Source organism: Sinocyclocheilus grahami, unplaced genomic scaffold (assembly GCF_001515645.1).
Source record: "Sinocyclocheilus grahami isolate Dianchi unplaced genomic scaffold, SAMN03320097.WGS_v1.1 scaffold669.1, whole genome shotgun sequence".
Taxonomy (NCBI): domain Eukaryota; kingdom Metazoa; phylum Chordata; class Actinopteri; order Cypriniformes; family Cyprinidae; genus Sinocyclocheilus; species Sinocyclocheilus grahami.
Window position 1 is genome coordinate 291,802 of NW_015505848.1, and position 21,247 is coordinate 313,048.

The 21,247-nt window shown below is 34.7% G+C and overlaps 1 protein-coding gene across 1 annotated transcript in view; it reads left to right on the plus strand.

Annotated features, from left to right (window-relative positions):
• The window catches only part of LOC107558977 (netrin receptor UNC5C-like), a 205,884-nt gene that overhangs the window by 142,203 nt on the left and 42,434 nt on the right, over positions 1–21,247 (plus strand). Inside the window, exons 5-7 of the mRNA XM_016242686.1 lie at positions 13,123–13,303; positions 18,868–19,035; positions 20,115–20,279. Coding sequence (XP_016098172.1) covers positions 13,123–13,303; positions 18,868–19,035; positions 20,115–20,279 — 514 coding nt within the window. The remainder of the gene's footprint in view (positions 1–13,122; positions 13,304–18,867; positions 19,036–20,114; positions 20,280–21,247) is intronic.

Sequence of the window (21,247 nt, forward strand, 5' to 3'; positions counted from 1 at the left end):
GAGAGAGAGTGTGTGTGTGTGTGTGTGTCTGTGTGTGTGTGTGTGTGTGTGTGTGAGAGAGAGAGAGAGACTGTGCGTGTGTGTGTGTGAGAGAGAGAGAGACTGCATGTTAATGTGAGTGTGTGTGAGAGAGAGACTGTGCGTGTTAGTGTGAGTGTGTGTGTGAGAGAGAGAGAGTGTGTGTGTGTGTCTGTCTGTGTCTGTGTGTGTGTGTGTGTGTGTGTGTGTGTGTGTGTGTGTGTGTGTGTGTGAGAGAGAGTGTGTGTGTTAGTGTGAGTGTGTGTGTCAGAGTGAATCAGTCTCAGTGAGGTGAGTTTGGGCTCCAGATGACGCTCACACTTACCTCACCGCTAAAGCAAAGAAACACATCCATTAAACTGATTAACTGTGTTTTTAATGTCACTGCTGCTCCGTCCGTCTGAGTCCTTCCTCTGATTCTCTCTCTTAGGACAGAGGCACAGATTTGAATCATTTAAATTTTATATGCAAAAATCTAAATAAAGAGTAAAATAAAGTAAATACAGGCTTAATGTTACTATTATATATTTTTATTTTATAAAGGATATTTTTTTTAATATATCCAATATTCACAATATGTTTAATGTTTGTTTATTATATCACTATGAGTATTTTATAATAAATATTTATTTAACAATGTTATATAATATTACATATTATATTAATAAAATAACATTCTATAAATAATGTTTGTCTCCGTCCGTCTGAGTCCTTCCTCTCTGATTCTCTCTCTTAGGACAGAGGCACAGATTTGAATCATTTAAATTTTATATGCAAAAATCTAAATAAAGAGTAAAATAAAGTAAATACAGGCTTAATGTTACTATTATATATTTTTATTTTATAAAGGATATTTTTTTTAATATATCCAATATTCACAATATGTTTAATGTTTGTTTATTATATCACTATGAGTATTTTATAATAAATATTTATTTAACAATGTTATATAATATTACATATTATATTAATAAAATAACATTCTATAAATAATGTTTGTTTATATAATATTTAATAATATAATTATATCTAATATTCACAGTACTTAATATTTAATATATCACCCAGCTCCAGTTATTTATATATTAAGTATAAATCCTAATATAATAATATAAAATATATCTAATATTCACAATATATTTCATAATTTTTTTTTAATATTTATTAATTATATGATATTTCATAAAAATATATTCACTGTCTATTTCATTCTTATATAAATATATTTTACTTTTTTATTTATAGTTTTATTTATACATATATAATTTTATTTACTCATTTTACAACACACGTTATTTATTTATTTATTTATTTATCTGTAACTCAAATATTGTCTTAGTCCCGTGTGTTTTTAAGACGTTTGTAAACGCTCCCTAGAGAAGCAGATGCTCGTGTCTGTTCCAGTGTGTTTGTATGGAGATGTGCAATGATCGTTTATTAAACGTTTATTTCTCTCCCGCAGCAGATGGAGTTCAGAGTGAGTGTTTGATGCGCCGCCGTGAACGCAAGAACAATCTGATTATGCACCTGGACTAGGCTGTAATGTAATCGTCTATTGTTATCCCGCGCTGCTCTCGAGTTTGTTTTCTCGTCCCTCGTGAACAAACGCTTGTATATTTAACCACGGTACTTCTGCATCTAATTGTTTCCAGCTTTTCTTCAGCGTTTCTTTAACGGCGTTTCTGTAGCTTGAGGATTAGCGACATTCTATCAGCTGAAATGATCGTAATTACACTCCTGATAATCTGAGATTAGCGTCTGGCTTTGTGTTTTTACGTGATGAGTTCACGCTCATCTGATTATGAAATGGCTGAAGAGACTCGGTGCATGTTATTACTAAATGTAATCAAAAAATGCACGAGAGGAACTCATTATTTTTATTATTATTACGGCAGCAGCAGCAGTTGTGTGCGTGTGTGAATGAAGCCTGTCGCTGCTTGTGATGCAGATATTCGCTGGTGTTCATCTCTGAACATTGTTTAGTTGGTGAGTTTGTGCCAGAAGCAAACTGATCCTGTACTTCATTCTGTCCCGCCGCTCTAGAGACACATAAACGCAGAGGCCAGTTGGACAGTAATGGCGACAGAAGTCTTTAGCCAGTTGGAAACATCCATATGAGTTGATGTTTATTTACTTGCTGTAGAACGGTTTTTTTTTTTCAGTCAGAAAAAACATATTTTTGACTGAGAGCCATTTGCAGTTTTTAATGTAAGTAAAATGTAGTAAAAATAGGGCTAAAAATCAAGGCATGATTTTTCTTCTCAAAATTAATGATAGATAATAAATGATCATTTTTATTTATAATAATATTAATAATAATTATATATGTATATATAAAACACTTATTTTATATTTTATTATATATACTAATATATTAAATAATTTATTTAAATAATGTTTTGTTATTTGTGATATTGAATAATATAATTCTATTTAATATTGAAGGAATATTTCATATTTATTTAATATATTGCCCAGCTCTAGTTATTTATGTAATATTTATTATATATATCTTTATATACTAATACAAAATATATATAATATTCACAGTATATTTAATATTTAATGCATGTCATTATAAATATATTAAATAATATAATATATTTATATAATGTTTAATATTTATATGATATCATATAATAATTATATTTCATATTCACATCGTATTTCATATTTAATATATTGCCAAGCAATACATTTGTATATTCTGATATATACATATAAAATGTATCTAATATTAACAATACACTTCATAATAATTATAAACATTATAAATATATTTAATAATAATATTTATTTATTTAAATGTTTAATAGTTTATTTATATACTATTTAGAACTTAAGAAGAGTTTGCTTCCAAAACATTTTTTAAAAAAATTGAGTTTCCGCTAGAAATGAAGTCTAGAGAATAGCATTTCACGAAATATTATAGACTATTATATTGTACTTCACCTGTTAGTGATGTCTTCATTATTTAATGTTTAAATAAATCTGTTATGAAACGAGTTATGAGAGGCACTGTGTAGATTAATATATTTCAACAACAAATAGAATTTTTATAATTTAGAAGTTTATTAAAAAACAGCATTATGTGCAATTTACATGTTTGCATACATTTTTTTTTTAAGTTGAGTGTTGCTTGTTATATTTAAAAATAATAGTATTTAAATTTAAGTTTGGGCTCTGTTGTTAACTGTAACCGTATAGTAGGCCTAATGTAAAAGTGCTCACTGTAGTCTACAGCATAAGCCGTTACACCCCTAGTTTTTATAATAAATATTTGAAAATCAAAATCTGGATTTTTAATTTTTAATGTTATTATAACCTAAAGATTTGAAACAGAAAATAGTGGTTTTGAGCTTGCCACTTTCTTGGTCAAGAAAACACATTTTTACCCAAATTAATCAAAATGGATTTATAGAGTTTGGAACCAAACTCTTCATATAATAATATGAAATCTATATCTAGAGAGACAGTTGGATGGCGGCGGCGGCAGACTCTCGATCCAGTTGGAAAGTTCTTCTAAACTCGCTTCAGGAAGTCCATGTCTGCGGCGGCTTCTGTTCTCGACAGATGAATCCTCAGCCTTTATGACTCGGATCGAACCCTCGCAAAGCCCGTTCTGGTGGAAGCTGGCGCTCTGAGATCTAGCGAGGGCTTTTGGGTAATTCAGATGAATCATCTCGTGTGACTGCGTTATTCACATACGCTTCCCTTCTCTCTGCATTTCTACTGCACTAAATCAAGAGTGGAAGCCGGAGACAAATCAGTCATTTCACTTGTGTATCCCTGAAATAGGCATCGCATTGCTTAGTCAGGTGTGTGTGTGTCAGTGTGTGTGTGTGTGTGTGTCAGTGAGTGTGTGTGTGTGTGTCAGTGTGTGTGTGTGTGTGTGTGCAGTGTGTGTGTCAGTGAGGGAGTGTGTGTGTGTGTCAGTGAGTGTGTGTGTGTGTCAGTGAGTGTGTGTGTGTGTCTGTGAGTGTGTGTGTGTGTCTGTGAGTGTGTGTGTGTGTGTGTGTGTCAGTGAGTGTGTGTGTGTGTGTGTCAGTGTGTGTGTCAGTGAGTGTGTGTGTGTGTCTGTGTGTGTGTGTGAGAGAGAGACTGGGCCATAGAACTAAAAATAATTCTCCATAGGAGAGTGATATTTGTGTTTACTCTTCATTTTGATGAACCAACCATTTGATGTTACCATCATTTTGATAAAAGAATCATTGTGTTCATGTAGATTCACTAATTTTATAGTAAAACATCGTAAAAATGGGGTTAACATTCATAGTGGAAAAATTGTATATATATATATGTAATATGAATATTATTATAAATAATATTGTATAATATTTTAGTTTTTAATATATCACTGTGTCATTATAAAAATCATATTTATTTATATAAGTTTAATATTTATTATTTATATAATATTGAAATATATCATGATAATTAATATTCACAGTATTTCATCTTTATTTAATATATCGCCTGCTTCTAGTTATTTATATCATATGTATTATATATCCTAAAAAATTAAATTTTTTAATATATTGTACAGCTCTAATTTTAGAATAGGACCTGCAGTGATCATTATAAATATATTATGTTTAGTAATGTAGTATTTATTTATTTAGATAATGCTTAATAGTGATTATATATAAGGTCCAATATTCACAGTATATTTATTATTTATGTATTATATCGGCCAGCTCATAGTAAAAACTGGACCTGCAGTGAGGATGTCATTATAAATATAATATTTAGTAATGCAATATTTATTTATTTTGATTCTATAATAGGTCCATTATGCACTGCATATTTAATATGTATTTAATATTCAGCGTAAGAGCAGGAGGTCATTATTGGTTTAGTTTTTCTGCTCCTGCACACAAGCGAGTGACCCTGTTTTCCAGCGGCCGTCTTGTCGAGCTCATAAAATGGACTTCAGTGGGTACAGAGAAAGAGCTCTGTGTTTTCATTTCTTCTTTTCGTTTCTCTGCCTCTCGAAGGCTCTTGTCAGAGCGTGCAGATAAAGACGGGGTTCAGAGGTGATGCTCGCACCGTTGCCATGGCAGCCGCGCTTTCATTCAGGCGGCGGCTCGGGAAGCCGGGGTCCTGCAGAGCCGTGTGGTGAAGGCCCACAGCGCTCTGAGAAAAGACTCGTCCAGGGAGATGCCAGACGATTGGAAACTATCTTCAGTGGATGTGAAAACTGCTGGGGTCCACGGCTATTGTGCTGCACTTCTGCTGGCTTTAAAAGTGTGTGTTCAGCCAAAAATGAAAATACTTGCCGTCAGTTTCTCACCAGAGCTCTGCTGCAAAACCCTGAGAATGACTGGATTCTGTGGAACAGAGAAGGAGATGTTTAGCAGAATGTTCATGCTGCCTTATATACACTGTATATAAGTGAGTGTGTGTATATATATATGTGACTTACAAATGAAGACAATAGAGGCAATCAAAACCAACAAAAGAGCAATCATATTTAAGTGCTGTGACAAGTCTTTTTATAATAAATAAAAAGAAAAACAAGAAAATAGAATAGAAAATGAATAGGGAATGTTAGTGTTAGTCTTTTTTAAAATTAAAATAAAACGAGTCAAAAGAATAGAAAACGCTAGTGTCAGAAAATCATTTTTATAATAAATAAAAAGAAAACAAGATGATCGAATCGAAAAAGATTGTTTTATTTCTAAAAAATTATTATAATTATTGTTTTCAAGATTATTGTATTTATTAAAATGATTAATATATTATTATTATTTAACATTACACGTGTATATAATAAACATACATACATAGGCATTTTTTATTTTTAAAATTCATTATTAATTGTTATGTTTAAGATTAATTTGTCATATTCTTATATTATTTCAGATTATTAAAATATTTATATTATGTATGTATATTTTCATTCTTTTTCCAATTATTAAATATAGAAATATATATTACAAATTAAATATTTTTATTTTATTTTATTTTATTTTTTATATTTTATATTTTATATATATTTTTTTATTTTATTTTATATTATTTTATATTATATTTTAAAGTTTTCTGGTGACCAAACATATTTTATTTTAAAGTTTTCTGGTGACCAAACACATCTGCAGAATCTCAGTATGATATTTTGGGAATATTATGATTTCAGAATAAGAGCAGGAGTTTCTCATTTGTTGTGCTGTAAGTCTTTGTCGTGTGGGCGAGTCTGAACGAGCTGCTAGATGTTGGTGCTCAGTTACTACGGTCGTTTTATTTAATCTCGTCGTCTCCAGAGAGACTGAGCAGAACGCAGAGACAGAGACGCGTGCGTGACCTTTGACCTTCGGCATAAACAACCCCATCGATCAGAACAAGAAACCAGAGGAAGACAGTATCGCTCAGAAGCTCCTGAATGCGTTTCGTTCAAGCATCTCTAACTTCATCTCAGATGCTTTCAGAACATAATGTAAGAGTATTCAGTAAGAGTTTAGATCTATAAAATGAACATCAGATTATTCGATGAGAAATCTTTGAGCTCATATTGAGATTACAGACTTACAGACATTGACATTGAGATGTTACTGTGGGAAGGCAGCAGCTTCTATCTAAATATGTGAGAGAAGTGTTGCTCTGTTTTCTCATTAGCTGCAGTTTTGGTGTTTGTTATAGAGCGCGTCTGAAGGGGGTCGTTTTTTTCCAAACGAGTGCATTCATTATGAACAATATGCAGTATTAATGAAGCCTGTGAAGACACGTCGCTGGAACGTTTCCATGCCTTTGTGATTATAAATGAAGAAGACGTGGATGTGTTTATCTTGTTTTGTGTGTTTTAATGGCATGACTCTGAAATCAGATCTTTTACTAGTAAAAATCATCTGAATATTGACAAGCCGGTCTAGAATGAGCTCAGAACCCGTTTAAACCTTTAGTTTCTGCATCCGCTGGACAAACACTCCTCTGCTCTCTGGCAGATTCTCAGCTATGAATATGTATTCGTATCGATTTGGCACACATCTCCATATTTTTCTCTCTGCATATGCCTCAGTTTGATGGGATCTTTCGCAGCATCTCAGTGTTGATTGGAGCGGATGAGATGTTCAGGTAATGATGTTTGTGTGCTGATGCTGCAGAATCTGTCGTCTCGTCTCACGCTTTCACCACGTTTACACGCGGCAGCTTCAGTCTTCAGCTCTCAGGAAACAGAAAAGTGAAATATGCCCAATAAGTGATATAATGCGCAATCACTGACAATCTTACTGACCCTAATTTCAGAACAGTAGTGTAGATTAATAATATCAGATTGTTTGATGCTTTTGAAAGAGTCTCTTCTGCTCACCAGTGCTGCTTTTATTTGATGAAAAATACAGTAAAAATTGTGAAATATTATTACAGAATAAATTAATAGTAATAAAAAAATAATTAATAGTTTGAAAATATCAGACCAATACAGATTACCATTGCTAATATTGACAGATATTGTCAGTGATTCTTGTAGATCTGCAGTGTTTGAATCGTTCCAGAATCAGGGCAGGTAAACAAACACAGGTGAGATTGGGCATTGCGGGTTGAGATTTTTGCGTTTCCCGCTGTGTTTCTCACAGACGAGTCGTTTGGCCTTCAGCTTTCCCTCATTTCTGTTGTTTTTGTTGTATTATTATTTTGCTGTGGAATGGATCTGAGCCCTCACGACTCAAACAAGGTTGTTTTTTTGTGAAATGCTTCCCAATTAGCTTAATGTCTTTGGCACGTGAATAATTCACAGAGATTGGGTCGCTGAGGATTGTGAACGTGCTTTTACTTCTTCTTTTTGTTTGTACATCTTTCATCCTTCATCTCAGATGGATCTCATCACTGCTGGCTTCCTCATCACTGCAGGACTGGTTTTCTACAACCAGTTTGTGTGAGGAGAAGTCTTCTTGTTCTGATCAGACTGAAGATTATTTAAGCGCTGCCGTCATTTAAAGCAATTACTGCGCTCCATTAAATATTAATGCAGGTTTTTCCTTCATCCTCGATCTCACAGAGACATCTAACCGTCTCTCACACACACACACACACACACACACTCACACTCTCACACACGCACTCACACTCTCACACACACGCACACACACACACACACTCGCACACACACGCAAACTCACACACACACACACACACTAGCACACTCGCACACTCACACACACACACACTCACACTCTCACACACGCACTCACACACTCACACACACACTAGCACACTCGCACACTCACACACACACACACTCTCACACACACGCTCACACACACACATACACACACGCACACTTGCACACACACGCAAACACACACACACACACACACACACTAGCACACACACACTCTCACACACACTCGCGCACACACACACTCTCACACACACTCGCGCACACTCACACACACACTTGCACACTCACACACATCACACTTGCACACTCACACACACGCTCACACACACACACACACACTCTCACATACACACTCGTGCACACACACACACTCTCACACTCACACACTCTCTCACATACACACTCTCTCACACATGCACACACACGCACAAGCACACTCACACACACACGCACAAGCACACACACACTCACACTCACACACACACACATATGCACACACACTCGCATACACTCTCACACTCTCACACTCGCACACACACTCTCACACTCACACACACAGCTGCTCCAGATTAAATTGATGTCAGCTTCTCTTGATGGAGCCACAAACAGTTATTGGCTCCTAATGCTTCTGCCTATTTGTATAATGACCACTTGTATTAATTTCCTTCATGAATATGAGTGCAGGAGTCGCTGCTAATCAGCGGTGTTGCTTCAGACGCCGCGTCCTTCCTCAACCAGATCAAAAGTGCAGCGCTGAATAAACTCGTCTATCGTCTAGTATTTATTTAACGACCTGCTCAGACCTTAACCCTGTTTATTCAGCAAGGACGCATTAAATTGATCAAAAGACATTTATAATGTTACAAAATATTTCTGTTTCAAATAAAAGCTGTTCTTCTGAACTTTCTATTCATCTGTGAATCCTGAAAAATAAAATTAATCACAGTTTCCACAAAAATATTGTTCAGTAGAACTGTTTTCAACATTGATAATAATCAGAAATGTTTCTCGAGCAGCAGATCAGCATATTATACTGATTTCTGAAGATCATGTGACACTGAAGACTGGAGGAATGATGATGAAAATACAGCTGCACATCACAGAAATACATTACAGTTTAACAGATAATCACACAGAAAACAGCTATTTTAAATTGTAATAATATTTCACAATTGTAAAGTTTTTACAGATTTTTTTAAATCAAATAAATGCAGCCTTGATGAGCAGAAGAGTTATCTTTAAGAACAATAAAAATAAAATTGAGCAGTAGCTCACACTTCCTTCATAACACCATAGCAACCCTTATATCAGTGCCCCGGCAACCACATCTATCGTCATTGTGGTGAGTTTTGCATGACTCACATTTACATTTACCTTACATTTTCTTCTCTTTCCTCTTCTTTATTTCTTCTCTTTCGTTTCTATGTACGTTTTCTGAGCGAGAGAGATGGAGAAAAGCATTTTGACGACTGGCGTGTGGCAATTTCCTTCCGTTAATAAATGTGGCAATTACTGCTCTGAACGTCTCGCTGACAATCAGACGATAACGAGCGTCTGTGTGGGAGAGAGAAGGTGAGCGGATAGAAAGAGACAGGTTTCCCCGTGCTCACGCGTGTTTGGTTACAAAAAAGTTACAATAAAAAAATAGGGGAAAATGAAAAATATAATAATACAAATAAACTATTATTAATCATTTATTTTAAATAATTTATTATATAATAATAAAAGACTTAAAATAAAAATATTTAAAAGATTAGTTGCACTAAAAATTACTAATATTAGTTATTAGAAGTAGCAAAATAACTGAAAAAAAAATAAGAAGATAAAAACACAACTAAATTACTAAAACTTTCATTATTAAAATAAAAGAAAAATATAAAAGAAAAGAAAATTGATTATAATATATATATATATATATATATATATATATATATATATATATATATATAATAATAAAACTTTGTAATAGTATGGCCTGGGAGAGATATAAAAAAAGAAGAAGAAAAAACTGAAAGAAGACAAAAACACAGCAAAATTACAAGTTTAATTATTATTCTTTCTTTTTTTTTATATAAAAATGAGAAATTTTTATAGTATAGAAAATAGTATAGTTGAGGTTACTAACATTGTCTAAAAAAAAATAAAAAATAAAAAGTTACTTAAAATAAAAATACAGATATACTTTATTTTTCAGCTAGTTGCCACGGTAATATTTCTAAAATTACTAGTATTAGTTTTTAGAAGTGCCAAAACTAAATCTGAATCTGAAAAAAAAAAAAACTAATCAAAATGACAAAAACACATCAAATGACTAAACCTTTAACTAAACTTAAAATAAAAACAGAGAAAATACAAACTAATTAAAAATATTAATAAAAACTATATAATAGGATGGACGTCTTCATTTAGCATTTTTGGGTTTATTTTTAACACTTAGTTTATTTTTGAGTTTACTTTGAGCTTTTATTGATTTTGAGTTTATTTGAATATGGTGAAACATTTCTAGTGTTAATTTCGTTAACGTAAACTATGACGAAAAATGTTCGTCAACAAGGTTTTTCACATAATCCTTCAGAAATCATTCTAAAATGCTGATTTGCTGCTAAAAAAAACAACAACATTTCCCCCCCCAGTAAATTGCAAGGCAACATTTCTAAAATTATTATTATTATTTAGTATTAGTATTATTTGCCATTCAAAAATTTATTTTCCCATTTTAACAATAAATGTATTATTATTATTATTACTGTTATTATTTAACATTTAAATAATGCATTATTATAGAAAATTCACTTTTTGACTACAGTAATAAAAATTTGAAGGAAAATGTGTTTCATTGTCATGAAATAAATGCCGTAAGTCAAAGAAGCTTCTTTATCCTCATGCAAAACATAATTTGAAGGTGTTTTCAGTGTGATTTTTACATGCTTTCATGAGATTCACTCATTAGCTTAATACAGTAATTAAATGGATGTGCTTCTCTGTGGACTGAACAGACACTCGGGTCCCTCAGGGGTCCCTCAGGGGCCGACGGTTAAACGAACAGCCGCTGCTGGGCTTTTATTTGCCTGTTTGCTTTAGTAATTTGAGGGCCACATATAATCACCTTGGCAGGCCGAGAGCCCAGTGGATTTGTGGGTAATCCGCATTGATTTTTTTTTGTCTTGTGAGTCTCTCAATGGCAGCGTTTCTCTGATTACATCACAGGATTGAACGATAAAGACACATCAACTCAATTGAATGGCATTTGCAGCGTGTTTGTCGGTTCGGTTCGCTCTGGATCCATCCGATCGGGAATGGATTGGTCCGGTGATATCTGTGCGTATGCCCTCAACCACACACACACGGCCAACTCATTAAATATTAATAAAGCGTAATGGAAGACGATAAAAAGGAAAATTGCACATCATATGCAATACTTGGCTTTTATCAGCAGACGAGTCCTTTAATGAGAGCAGGAAGCCATCAAGTTATTTTTAGAGGCAGCATGAATCAAATTATGAGAAATAATTCATCATTCTGCGTCTTAATTCTCCTTCGCCCGTCACTGTGTCTCTGTTGTTTATTATGCATTTCTGCTCATTCGATGAGGATTTCAGCTCAGATTTCTGCCCAAAATCAGCAGCAAAACAAATTCAAGTTTTATTTTCTGCCGGTGTTTATCTGTGTGCAAAGCTCCTATCGTCTCTAGCTGAGCGCATTTACGGTGTTTGCGTTTGATTTCAACTTCAGTTTGACCTCAGACACTCAGTATTTTCACATTTGATTGGATGAAGAAGACTCCTGTGTTTTATGAAGTGCTGAACTCACTGACACAACGCTAGAGTTGTTTCTAAGGCTTTTGGAAGTAATTTGTTGTACATTGCTATGTGGTTGCTTTATTCATTTATTTGTTTGTTTGTTTTTTTCTTTGTATTTATATATGTATTTTATTTTCCATAATTTTGGAGTGGTTTGTAGTGCTTTGCTGTGTGGTTGCTTGGTGTTTGTTTGTTTATTTATTATTCATTCAGTTATTGTTTGTTCATTCACTCGAGCAGCAGATCAGCATATTATACTGATTTCTGAAGATCATGTGACACTGAAGACTGGAGTAATGATACTGAAAATACAGCTGCGCATCACAGAAATACATTACAGTTTAACAGATACTCACATAGAAAACAGCTGTTTTAAATAGTAAAAATATTTCACAATTTTTACTGCTTTTGCTGTATTTTGGATCAAATAAATGCAGGCTTGGTGAGCAGAAGAGACTTCTTTAAAAAACTGGTAGTGTAGTTATTTGTACTTTATTCTTTTTTGCAAAACATGTACATGGTTTATGAAGTACATAATATTTTGTTTTGTACAGAAAAATTATGTCACTACACAAGAAGAAAAAAGAACCAAAAATAATATAAAATAAAATACAATAAAATTAAATAGATAAATAAAAATAAAAGCCAGAACAATTTTCATTCATTCAATCACTCCTAAGGTTTTTGGAGTGGTTTGTAGTGCGTTGCTGTATGGTTGCTAGGGAGTTTTAGCTGGTTGCTAGGTGTCTGGTATGAAAGAGTCCCTCATTAGGCTCACAGTGAGCGGTTACTGGTCGGTCGTCTTTCTTCCTCCGCTGATCTCAGGTCTGTCCGATGAGAACTGCATCATTTACAGTCAAACAGCTCTAAAACAGTCTCGTTCTCTGCACATGTGACCTCACATTCAATATGGAGGCCGTTCGGAAACGGGAAGCTCCTCATAAAAGAGCCTTAAAGCACTCCCTGAAGTACAGTTTTTACTTCCCATCGCATCTGCGCGACCGTTCAGGGAAATAAAGAGGGAACGTGATGGATATCGACGCTTTATGGAGCTTTTGCGCACACATCAACACTTCTGACTTTATTGAAACACAAGCGGAAACCTGGCTGTAAGTCTGTGGCTGTGGTTTATGGATTGAGAGCGGATGGACGTCTGTGTGTCTGAGCTCTGTTTGTGTGTGTTTGCAGGTGGAGTGGCTGAAGAACGAGGAGATCATCGACCCCGCCGACGACAGGAACTTCTACATCACCATCGACCACAACCTGATCATCAAACAGGCCCGTCTGTCCGACACCGCCAACTACACCTGCGTCGCCAAGAACATCGTGGCCAAACGCCGGAGCACGACAGCCACCGTCATCGTCTACGGTCAGTCTCAGCACACTCACTGACCAGTGCAGCACAGCTGACTCACTTCATATTTCATACATGTTTGTAAATCACCTTGTGAGCACACTGTATCTTACTGTATCTTAAAGCAATAAGCCCCGTGAAGCCGTGGTTTAAACGTAAACAAAGGTGTATGTTTGTAGCGTAATTTACAACAGCGTCGAACGCAGCTCAACCAATCAGAATCAAGGACTGGAACTAGCCGCTTTATAAACTGTATTTTAAACCCGTAAATGCTCACCATCTGTATAATTCATAAACGCACCTTTATTGCTTCTTAAAAATAAATATATAACGGCATAACTGGATGTTACTGGAGTATACGAAGCACGAGCTGTAAAGGCATCTCGTTTGCATTTAAATGTGCCCTTTAAGGTGTTTATTATTTTTAACTTCAGTTTGAGCTCAAACAGTCAGTATATTCAGGCTTCTGTGTTTAATAAAGAAAGCGTGCGTGTTGTTTGTCTGTGTTGAACTCACGGGCACAATGCTAGAGTTGTCTAAGGCTTTTGGAGTGGTTTGTAATGCATTGCATTGTGGTTTCTAGGGGGTTGTTTATTTATAAATATTATTGTTTAATTTGTTAGATTTTCATTTATTTATTTGTATTTATTTATATTTATATTTGTATTTTATATTATTTGATGAAGTTTTTGGAGTGGTTTTAGTGCATTGCTGTGTGGTTTCTAGGTGTTTGTTTAATATTTATTTGTATAGTTATTTTAATCATTTACTCATTTGTAGTTTTAGTTATCTGTATTTATGATTTATTTAGATTTATATTGGTATTTTATTTAATTTGCTAAGGTTTTAAGAGTGGTTTATAGTCCATTGCTGTGTGATTTCTATGTGTTTATTTAGTTTGTTTGTGTTTTAGCTTTCTTTTTTGTATTTATTTTTTAAAGTGTCTATGTGGTTGCTAAGGTGTTTATTTTATTTATTTATTTGTTTGTGTGTCTGTTTGTATTTTAGTTATTTTTATTTATCTATTATTTTTATTTGTATTTATTTATAGGGTGTTTGCTATGTATTTATTTTATTTATTTGTTTGTCTGTATTTATTTATTTTTCTGTTTTATTTGTATTTATTTATTTATAGGTTGATTTAGGTAGTTGCTATTTATATTTTATATTTATATTTTGTTATATTTACTAAGAATTTTGGAGTGGTTTGTTTTTATTTTTCTGTGTGTGTGTTTTTGTATTTATTTATGAGGTGTTTATATGAAAGGGAATTATTATTTATTATGTATTTTATTTTATGTTTTTCATATAAATTTAAGGTTTTGGAGTGGTTTGTAGTGCACTGAAAATGTTTCAGTGTTTCACCTTGAAATCCTGATCATCTCTCTGAAGCTTTGATTGTGTGAAGGCGAAGTCTGCGTCTGAAACTGATGCAAAACTTTGACCAGCTGCTTTGGTAGCTTGCGTTTCCTTCAGCGCATCGCAATCCGTCTTCTCTGAAGTTTCTTTTGGACGGATCTTGCCGTGAAAATCCCTGGAGCTGTAAAATGTTCCTCTTAAGAACAGAAAGCTGCGCTGACAAGCTGGAAGCGTTTTAACCCGCCGCTGCTGCCTCTGCTTTGAATGTTGAAAGAATAACGTGGTGTACATTTCCCGACAAACGCAACACGTTCACGAGGCTGACGGTTTGTGAAGTTGCACCTCGGCACCCGCGGTAAAGCGCAGACGAGTCTTTCAGGAGCTCTTCAACAAGTGAAAACAGCCCACCTGCTGCGATCGCTTTCTGTTTTCCCCACAGATACAATCCCAGATCTGGCAAACAGATGTTTGCCTCTCCCGTGCTGTAATAAATTGACTTCTCTTCCTCGTCGTGAGGCTGATGTAATTATAAGTGCTCTCCGCTCTACCCTGAAAAGCAGTTCGCGCCGTAAGGAAGCTGCAGGCGCTGGTTGAGCTCTGTAATAGAACGGCCCGCTTGAGTGTGAGGGGACTCCTCTTTAAATGAACAGTTCAGCTAGAAATGAAAACACTTCTTCATTTACTCACACTCATATTGTGCGCCAGTCAGAACTGAATTGAGGAATGACTTCAGTTGCAGTGCAGGTCCGAATGTGAACTGAGGTGGCAAAGTGATGCAGAACTGAATGTAAGTGATTAAAATGAATTGAAATTCAAAGAAATGTATACTAATTTTTAACTAGAAAAGCAGTTCGTCAAGATGAAGAATTAGTTTGAAAGGTTTGAAAAATGGATGGATGTTTTGATGAATGGATGAAAAGATGGATGGATTAGACAGCTAGAAATGAAAAAACTTCTTCATTTACTCACACTCATATTGTGCGCCAGTCAGAACTGAATTGAGGAATGACTTCAGTTGCAGTGCAGGTCCGAATGGTGGCAAAGTGATGCAGAACTGAATGTAAGTGATTAAAATGAATTGAAATTCAAAGAAATGTATACTAATTTTTAACTAGAAAAGCAGTTCGTCAAGATGAAGAATTAGTTTGAAAGGTTTGAAAAATGGATGGATGTTTTGATGAATGGATGAAAAGATGGATGGATTAGATTAAAAGTTGGATGGATGGATGTTTTGATGAATGGATGAAAAGTTGGATGTTTTGATGAATGGATGAAAAGATGGATGGATGGATGTTTTGATGAATGGATGAAAAGTTAGATGGATGGGTGTTTTGATGAATAGATGAAAAGATGGATGGATAGATGGATGTTTTGAGGAATGGATGAAAAGATGGATGATGGATGTTTTGATGAATGGATGAAAAGATGGATGTTTTGATGAATGGATGAAAAGATGGATGGATGGATGTTTTGATGAATGGATGAAAAGATGGATGGATGGATGGATGGAAGATGGATGGATTAGATTAAAAGTGGGATGGATGGATTTTTTGATGAATGGATGAAAAGATGGATGGATTAGATTAAAAGTTGGATGGATGGATGTTTTGATGAATGGATGAAAAATTGGATGGATGAATGTTTTGATGAATGAATGAAAAGATGGATGGATTAGATTAAAAGTGGGATGGATGGATTTTTTGATGAATGGATGAAAAGATGGATGGATGGATGTTTTGATGAATGGATGAAAAGATGGATGGATGGGTGTTTTGATGAATGGATGAAAAGATGGATGGATGGATGTTTTGATGAATGGATGAAAAGATGGATGGATGGATGTTTTGATGAATGGATGAAAAGATGGATGGATGGATGTTTTGATGAATGGATGAAAAGATGGATGGATGGATGTTTTGATGAATGGATGAAAAGATGGATGGATGGATGTTTTGATGAATGGATGAAAAGATGGATGGATGGATGTTTTGATGAATGGATGAAAAGATGGATGGATGGATGTTTTGATGAATGGATGAAAAGATGGATGGATGGATGTTTTGATGAGTGGATGAAAAGATGGATGGATGAATGAATGAAAAGATGGATGGGTGGATGTTTTGATCAATGAATGAAAAGATGGATGGATTAGATTAAAAGTTGGATGGATGGATGGATGTTTTGATGAATAGATTAAAAGTTGAATGGATGGATGTTTTGATGAATAGATGAAAAGATGGATGGATGAATGAATGAAAAGATAGATGGGTGGATGTTTTGATGAATGGATGAAAAGATGGATGGATTAGATGAAAAGTTGGATGGATGGATGTTTTGATGAATAAATGAAAAGATGGATGGATTAGATTACAAGTTGGATGGATGGATGTTTTGATGAATGGATGAAAAGATGGATGGATGGATGTTTTGATGGATGAAAAGATGCCTGAAGTGAGAGACTGTAAGCTTTGAATGCTTATATCTTCTAAATATAGAAACAAGCTTCCATATCATGCGCCAAACTTGTTTGATTTTCTGGGAATGCGAAAGTTGTATTATTTAAAAAAGTTATTAGCTTTTAGTTATGTTTAATTGGTCTTACTCACAGAAAAATCTGATTTCAAATGTCACTTCTATTTTGATTAGTTCGTATGGCTTCAGTCACGCCCTGCTGAAGATGTTCCACTGAGGAAACACAGTCAGCCTGCCAGAGCTTTATTTTGGGCTGGATTACTGCTTTAAGTGTGTTGTTTCAGGATCTGCTCAAGAGCTCATCACTACTTGTTGTGTTATACAGAGACTACAGTCACGTCTCTTGATTGGCGTCGCACTGATTGATTGGGCTGCTGTACGCCACACTCCCATGAGTCTCAGCGACAGTAGCTATGTTTCCATCCAAAGATGCAAATTTAACTTATGCGCAAAACTATCGCATAAAACATTTGCGAATAAAGCACTGTTTCCATCCAACGTCAGAGTCAAAGAGAACAAAATCGTCACTTCCTGATAAACTGGCACTAAATATCTCTAAGAAAACTAGGAGAAGCCACTGAATATAATCATTTTCATATGTAATAAATGACTTGCGCTTCAGAGCGAGCAGATGAAACACAATAAATGCAGTCATTGCTTTTAGAGGTGGATGCCTGGTGTTTGGGAACGCAGTCGTTTAAGACAGTAATTATACAGAAATACTTTGACGACAGACTTTCCTCAGGCATTTCAGAACGACCAAAACAACATATAGATGCTGTGAACGAGATCGGTCCGCTGCTAGTCAATTTATCCCGTCTCATAACGCAAAGCCACATGACTTTTTCAATGCGCATGGTGGAATTTATTCGGTAAATGTGTCTCCATCGTAGTTTATGTGCATTTTTTCTTATCGGATAAAAAGTTTATCCTACTCAGTTGTGCGCATACGTTTTTTTATGCGCAGTTTTAGAATTTATGCGTGTCTTGGCGTTTCCATCCAGCGGTTTTTTATGCGATAATCCAAAATGCGCATAAAAATAGGTGGATGGAAACATAACTAGTGTCTGTTTTTACTGAGTGAGCGAGTGGCTCATCATTAACTCTTTCCCCGCCATTGACGAGTTATCTCGCCTTTCAGAAGAAAGCGCTTCCCCGCCGCCAAAGACGAGTTTTTACGGCTTTTCGTGTTTTCACTGTTATACACTTGGGGGCGCTATTACACATCTTCTGAACGAGTACAAAACCTCCCGAACAAAAACACACGTGAACAGGACGGAGAAACAGGCGATCTCTTATCTAAACAGATGCGTATGAAAAATAACAGCAATAAACAGCATATAAATGAAAACTGCATAATGTTACGGAGTAAAATGTTGTCTGTGCAAGCTTTGGAGGTGTTGATAAAAGTGATTTACTGGATTTATGCTTTGATAATCGTACTGAATATCATCCAGATGTAGCGTTTGATAAAAATGTGATTTGCTTAAAATTATGCATTTTTATGAAACCTACCTATATCCAAGTGTTGACAAAAAAAGAATGCTTTAAGCTAGAATAAAACTGATTTTTTTTTGTTTAAAAGTAGAGGCTCTGATCTTTATTTTGGTGTATTGTGTATTCAAATATTCATACAACAAAATATAACATTTTAGTGAAAATCATCAAAATCGCTGGCGGTGGCTGGCAACTTTTTTGAAAAATGCTGGCGGGGAAAGAGTTAATTTGGCTGGTGTTTCCGGCTGCAGTGAACGGCGGCTGGTCGACGTGGACGGAGTGGTCAGTGTGCAGCAGTCGTTGTGGGCGGGGCTATCAGAAGAGGACGCGCAGCTGCACCAATCCCGCGCCTCTGAACGGAGGAGCCATCTGTGAGGGGCAAGCCATCCAGAAACTGGCCTGCAACCCGCTGTGTCCAGGTATGACCACGCTCCGTATGTTGCGTTCTCAACCGCTGATGCCCGTGTTTAGAGAGAGTGCTGGCCGATAGCCGATAATACTTGTATAGTATAATCATTTGAGCAATTTACAACTCAAGAAAAAAGTAATTTAAATTCAACTGAATGTAATTTTTAAATAAATACAGTTTAATAGCATAAATCCTTGTTTCAGTGTTTAAATAATTATATCTCACATTATAGCTCACATTTTCAATGTGTTCCCAAACTGATTTATTATATTGCATTTACTTTTGCATATAACTTTTTTCAGTTCAAGGTGGTATCAGTATAATAGTTTTAGTAATTAACAATTTGAGTAACAATATTATTGTTATTATTTAAATTTTTAAACATTTAAATACATAGGATTAAATTGGATGAATAAATATTTATTAAAACTTTTAAAATCCCACATTTTCAGTGTTGTCTCAAATATTAATTATTATATTATATTATAGAATTTTTCCCATTTAACTTATGTCATTACAAAATATTATGAGTATAATAATTTTAATAATTTACAATTTGAGTATGCATTAGATTTTTTTAATTAAAAAGGTTTAATAGGATAAATAGCTCCTTATTTCAATGTTTTATTAAACATTGAAAAAAAAATTCAATATGGTTTCAAACATATTTATTACATTTTATTTCTTTTTTTAATTTCACTTTTCCATTAAAATTTGTTATGCATAATAATTTGAATAATTTACAGTTAGTATTTGTAAAATAAATATGATTGAATTGGGTATATAAATCTTTATTTAAATAAAAAAATCAATCAAATTCAATGTGGTCTCAAATATAATCTTCTATTCTATTCTACTCTATTCTATTATATCAAATAAGATATTTAAAAATTGCTTAAAATTAAAACATACATACATTTTACTGTACATTTAAGAATTAAAAATATTAGCTTATATATATATATATATAGTATATATTTTTTTGTTGTTGAAAATGTTTAAATATTTGAAAAAGGCCATGGACGTTATCGATTGACACTGAGGTGAGTAGACTGGGCGGTTGAGTGTGTTGTGCTGTGTTTGCTGCAGTGGACGGTCTGTGGACGCAGTGGAGCAAGTGGTCGACGTGTGGGACAGAGTGCACTCACTGGAGACGGCGCGAGTGCAGCGCTCCGGCCCCCAAAAACGGCGGCAAGGACTGCGAGGGAGCGGTGCTGCAGTCCAAGAACTGTACAGATGCGCTCTGTATGCAGAGTGAGTGCCACCCTTCCTCCTCCTCCTCCTCCTCCTCTTCCTCCTCCTTCACAGCACAACCACAGGCCTTTTCACCATCCACAAATCCCATATCACTGCTCAGATACGCTTTCACCCTCTCCATCCATCTTTAACTGCAAATCAGTGTTTTTGTGCTGTTTTCCAGTTAAAATATCAAAATGAGTCTAAAAGCAATATAAGATTAAAAGCAGAAGAAATATTAGGATAAGAAATACAAACTTCTGTGTTCTCTAAAAACAGGTCTTAACTTGCATAAAGTCCATTTGAAATTTATACATCATGCATTTATTATACATTTATACATCTGAAAGCTGAATAAATAATCTTTCCATTGGTGTATAGTTTGTTAGGATAGCACAATATTTGGCCGAGATGCAACTATTTGAAAATCTGGAATCTGAGGGTGCAAAAAAATCTAAATATTGAGAAAATCATCTTTAAAGTTGTTCAAATGAAGTTCTTAGCAATGCATATTACTAATCAAACATTAAGTTTTGATATATTTACGGTAGGATAAAGTTCGATTTTTGGCCCTTTGTATTAAAAAGTTCTGGATTTAAACGGACGGTTCAAAATGAATCATTTTGCCATCATTTACTCACCAGTAGACTGGCTTTCTTCTGTCACAAAAGAAGAAGTTTAGATGAATGTTAACGCTGCTCTTTTCAGTACAATAGAAGTATACATCGATCTGTCAGGATCCATAAAGGATAAAAAACACCAGACTACTTTGATAGTTGTTTCCCTCTTCTAAAGCGTCCCGTATTAATCTGCTAATCCTCTCTTCATCCTCTCTCTCTCTCTCACTCACTCACTCACTCACTCACTCACTCACTCATTCACTCACTCACTCACTCCCTCCCTCTCTCACTCTCTCGCTCTCTCTCGCTCTCTCTCACTCTCTCTCACTCTCTCTCACTCTCTCTCACTCTCACTCACTCTCACTC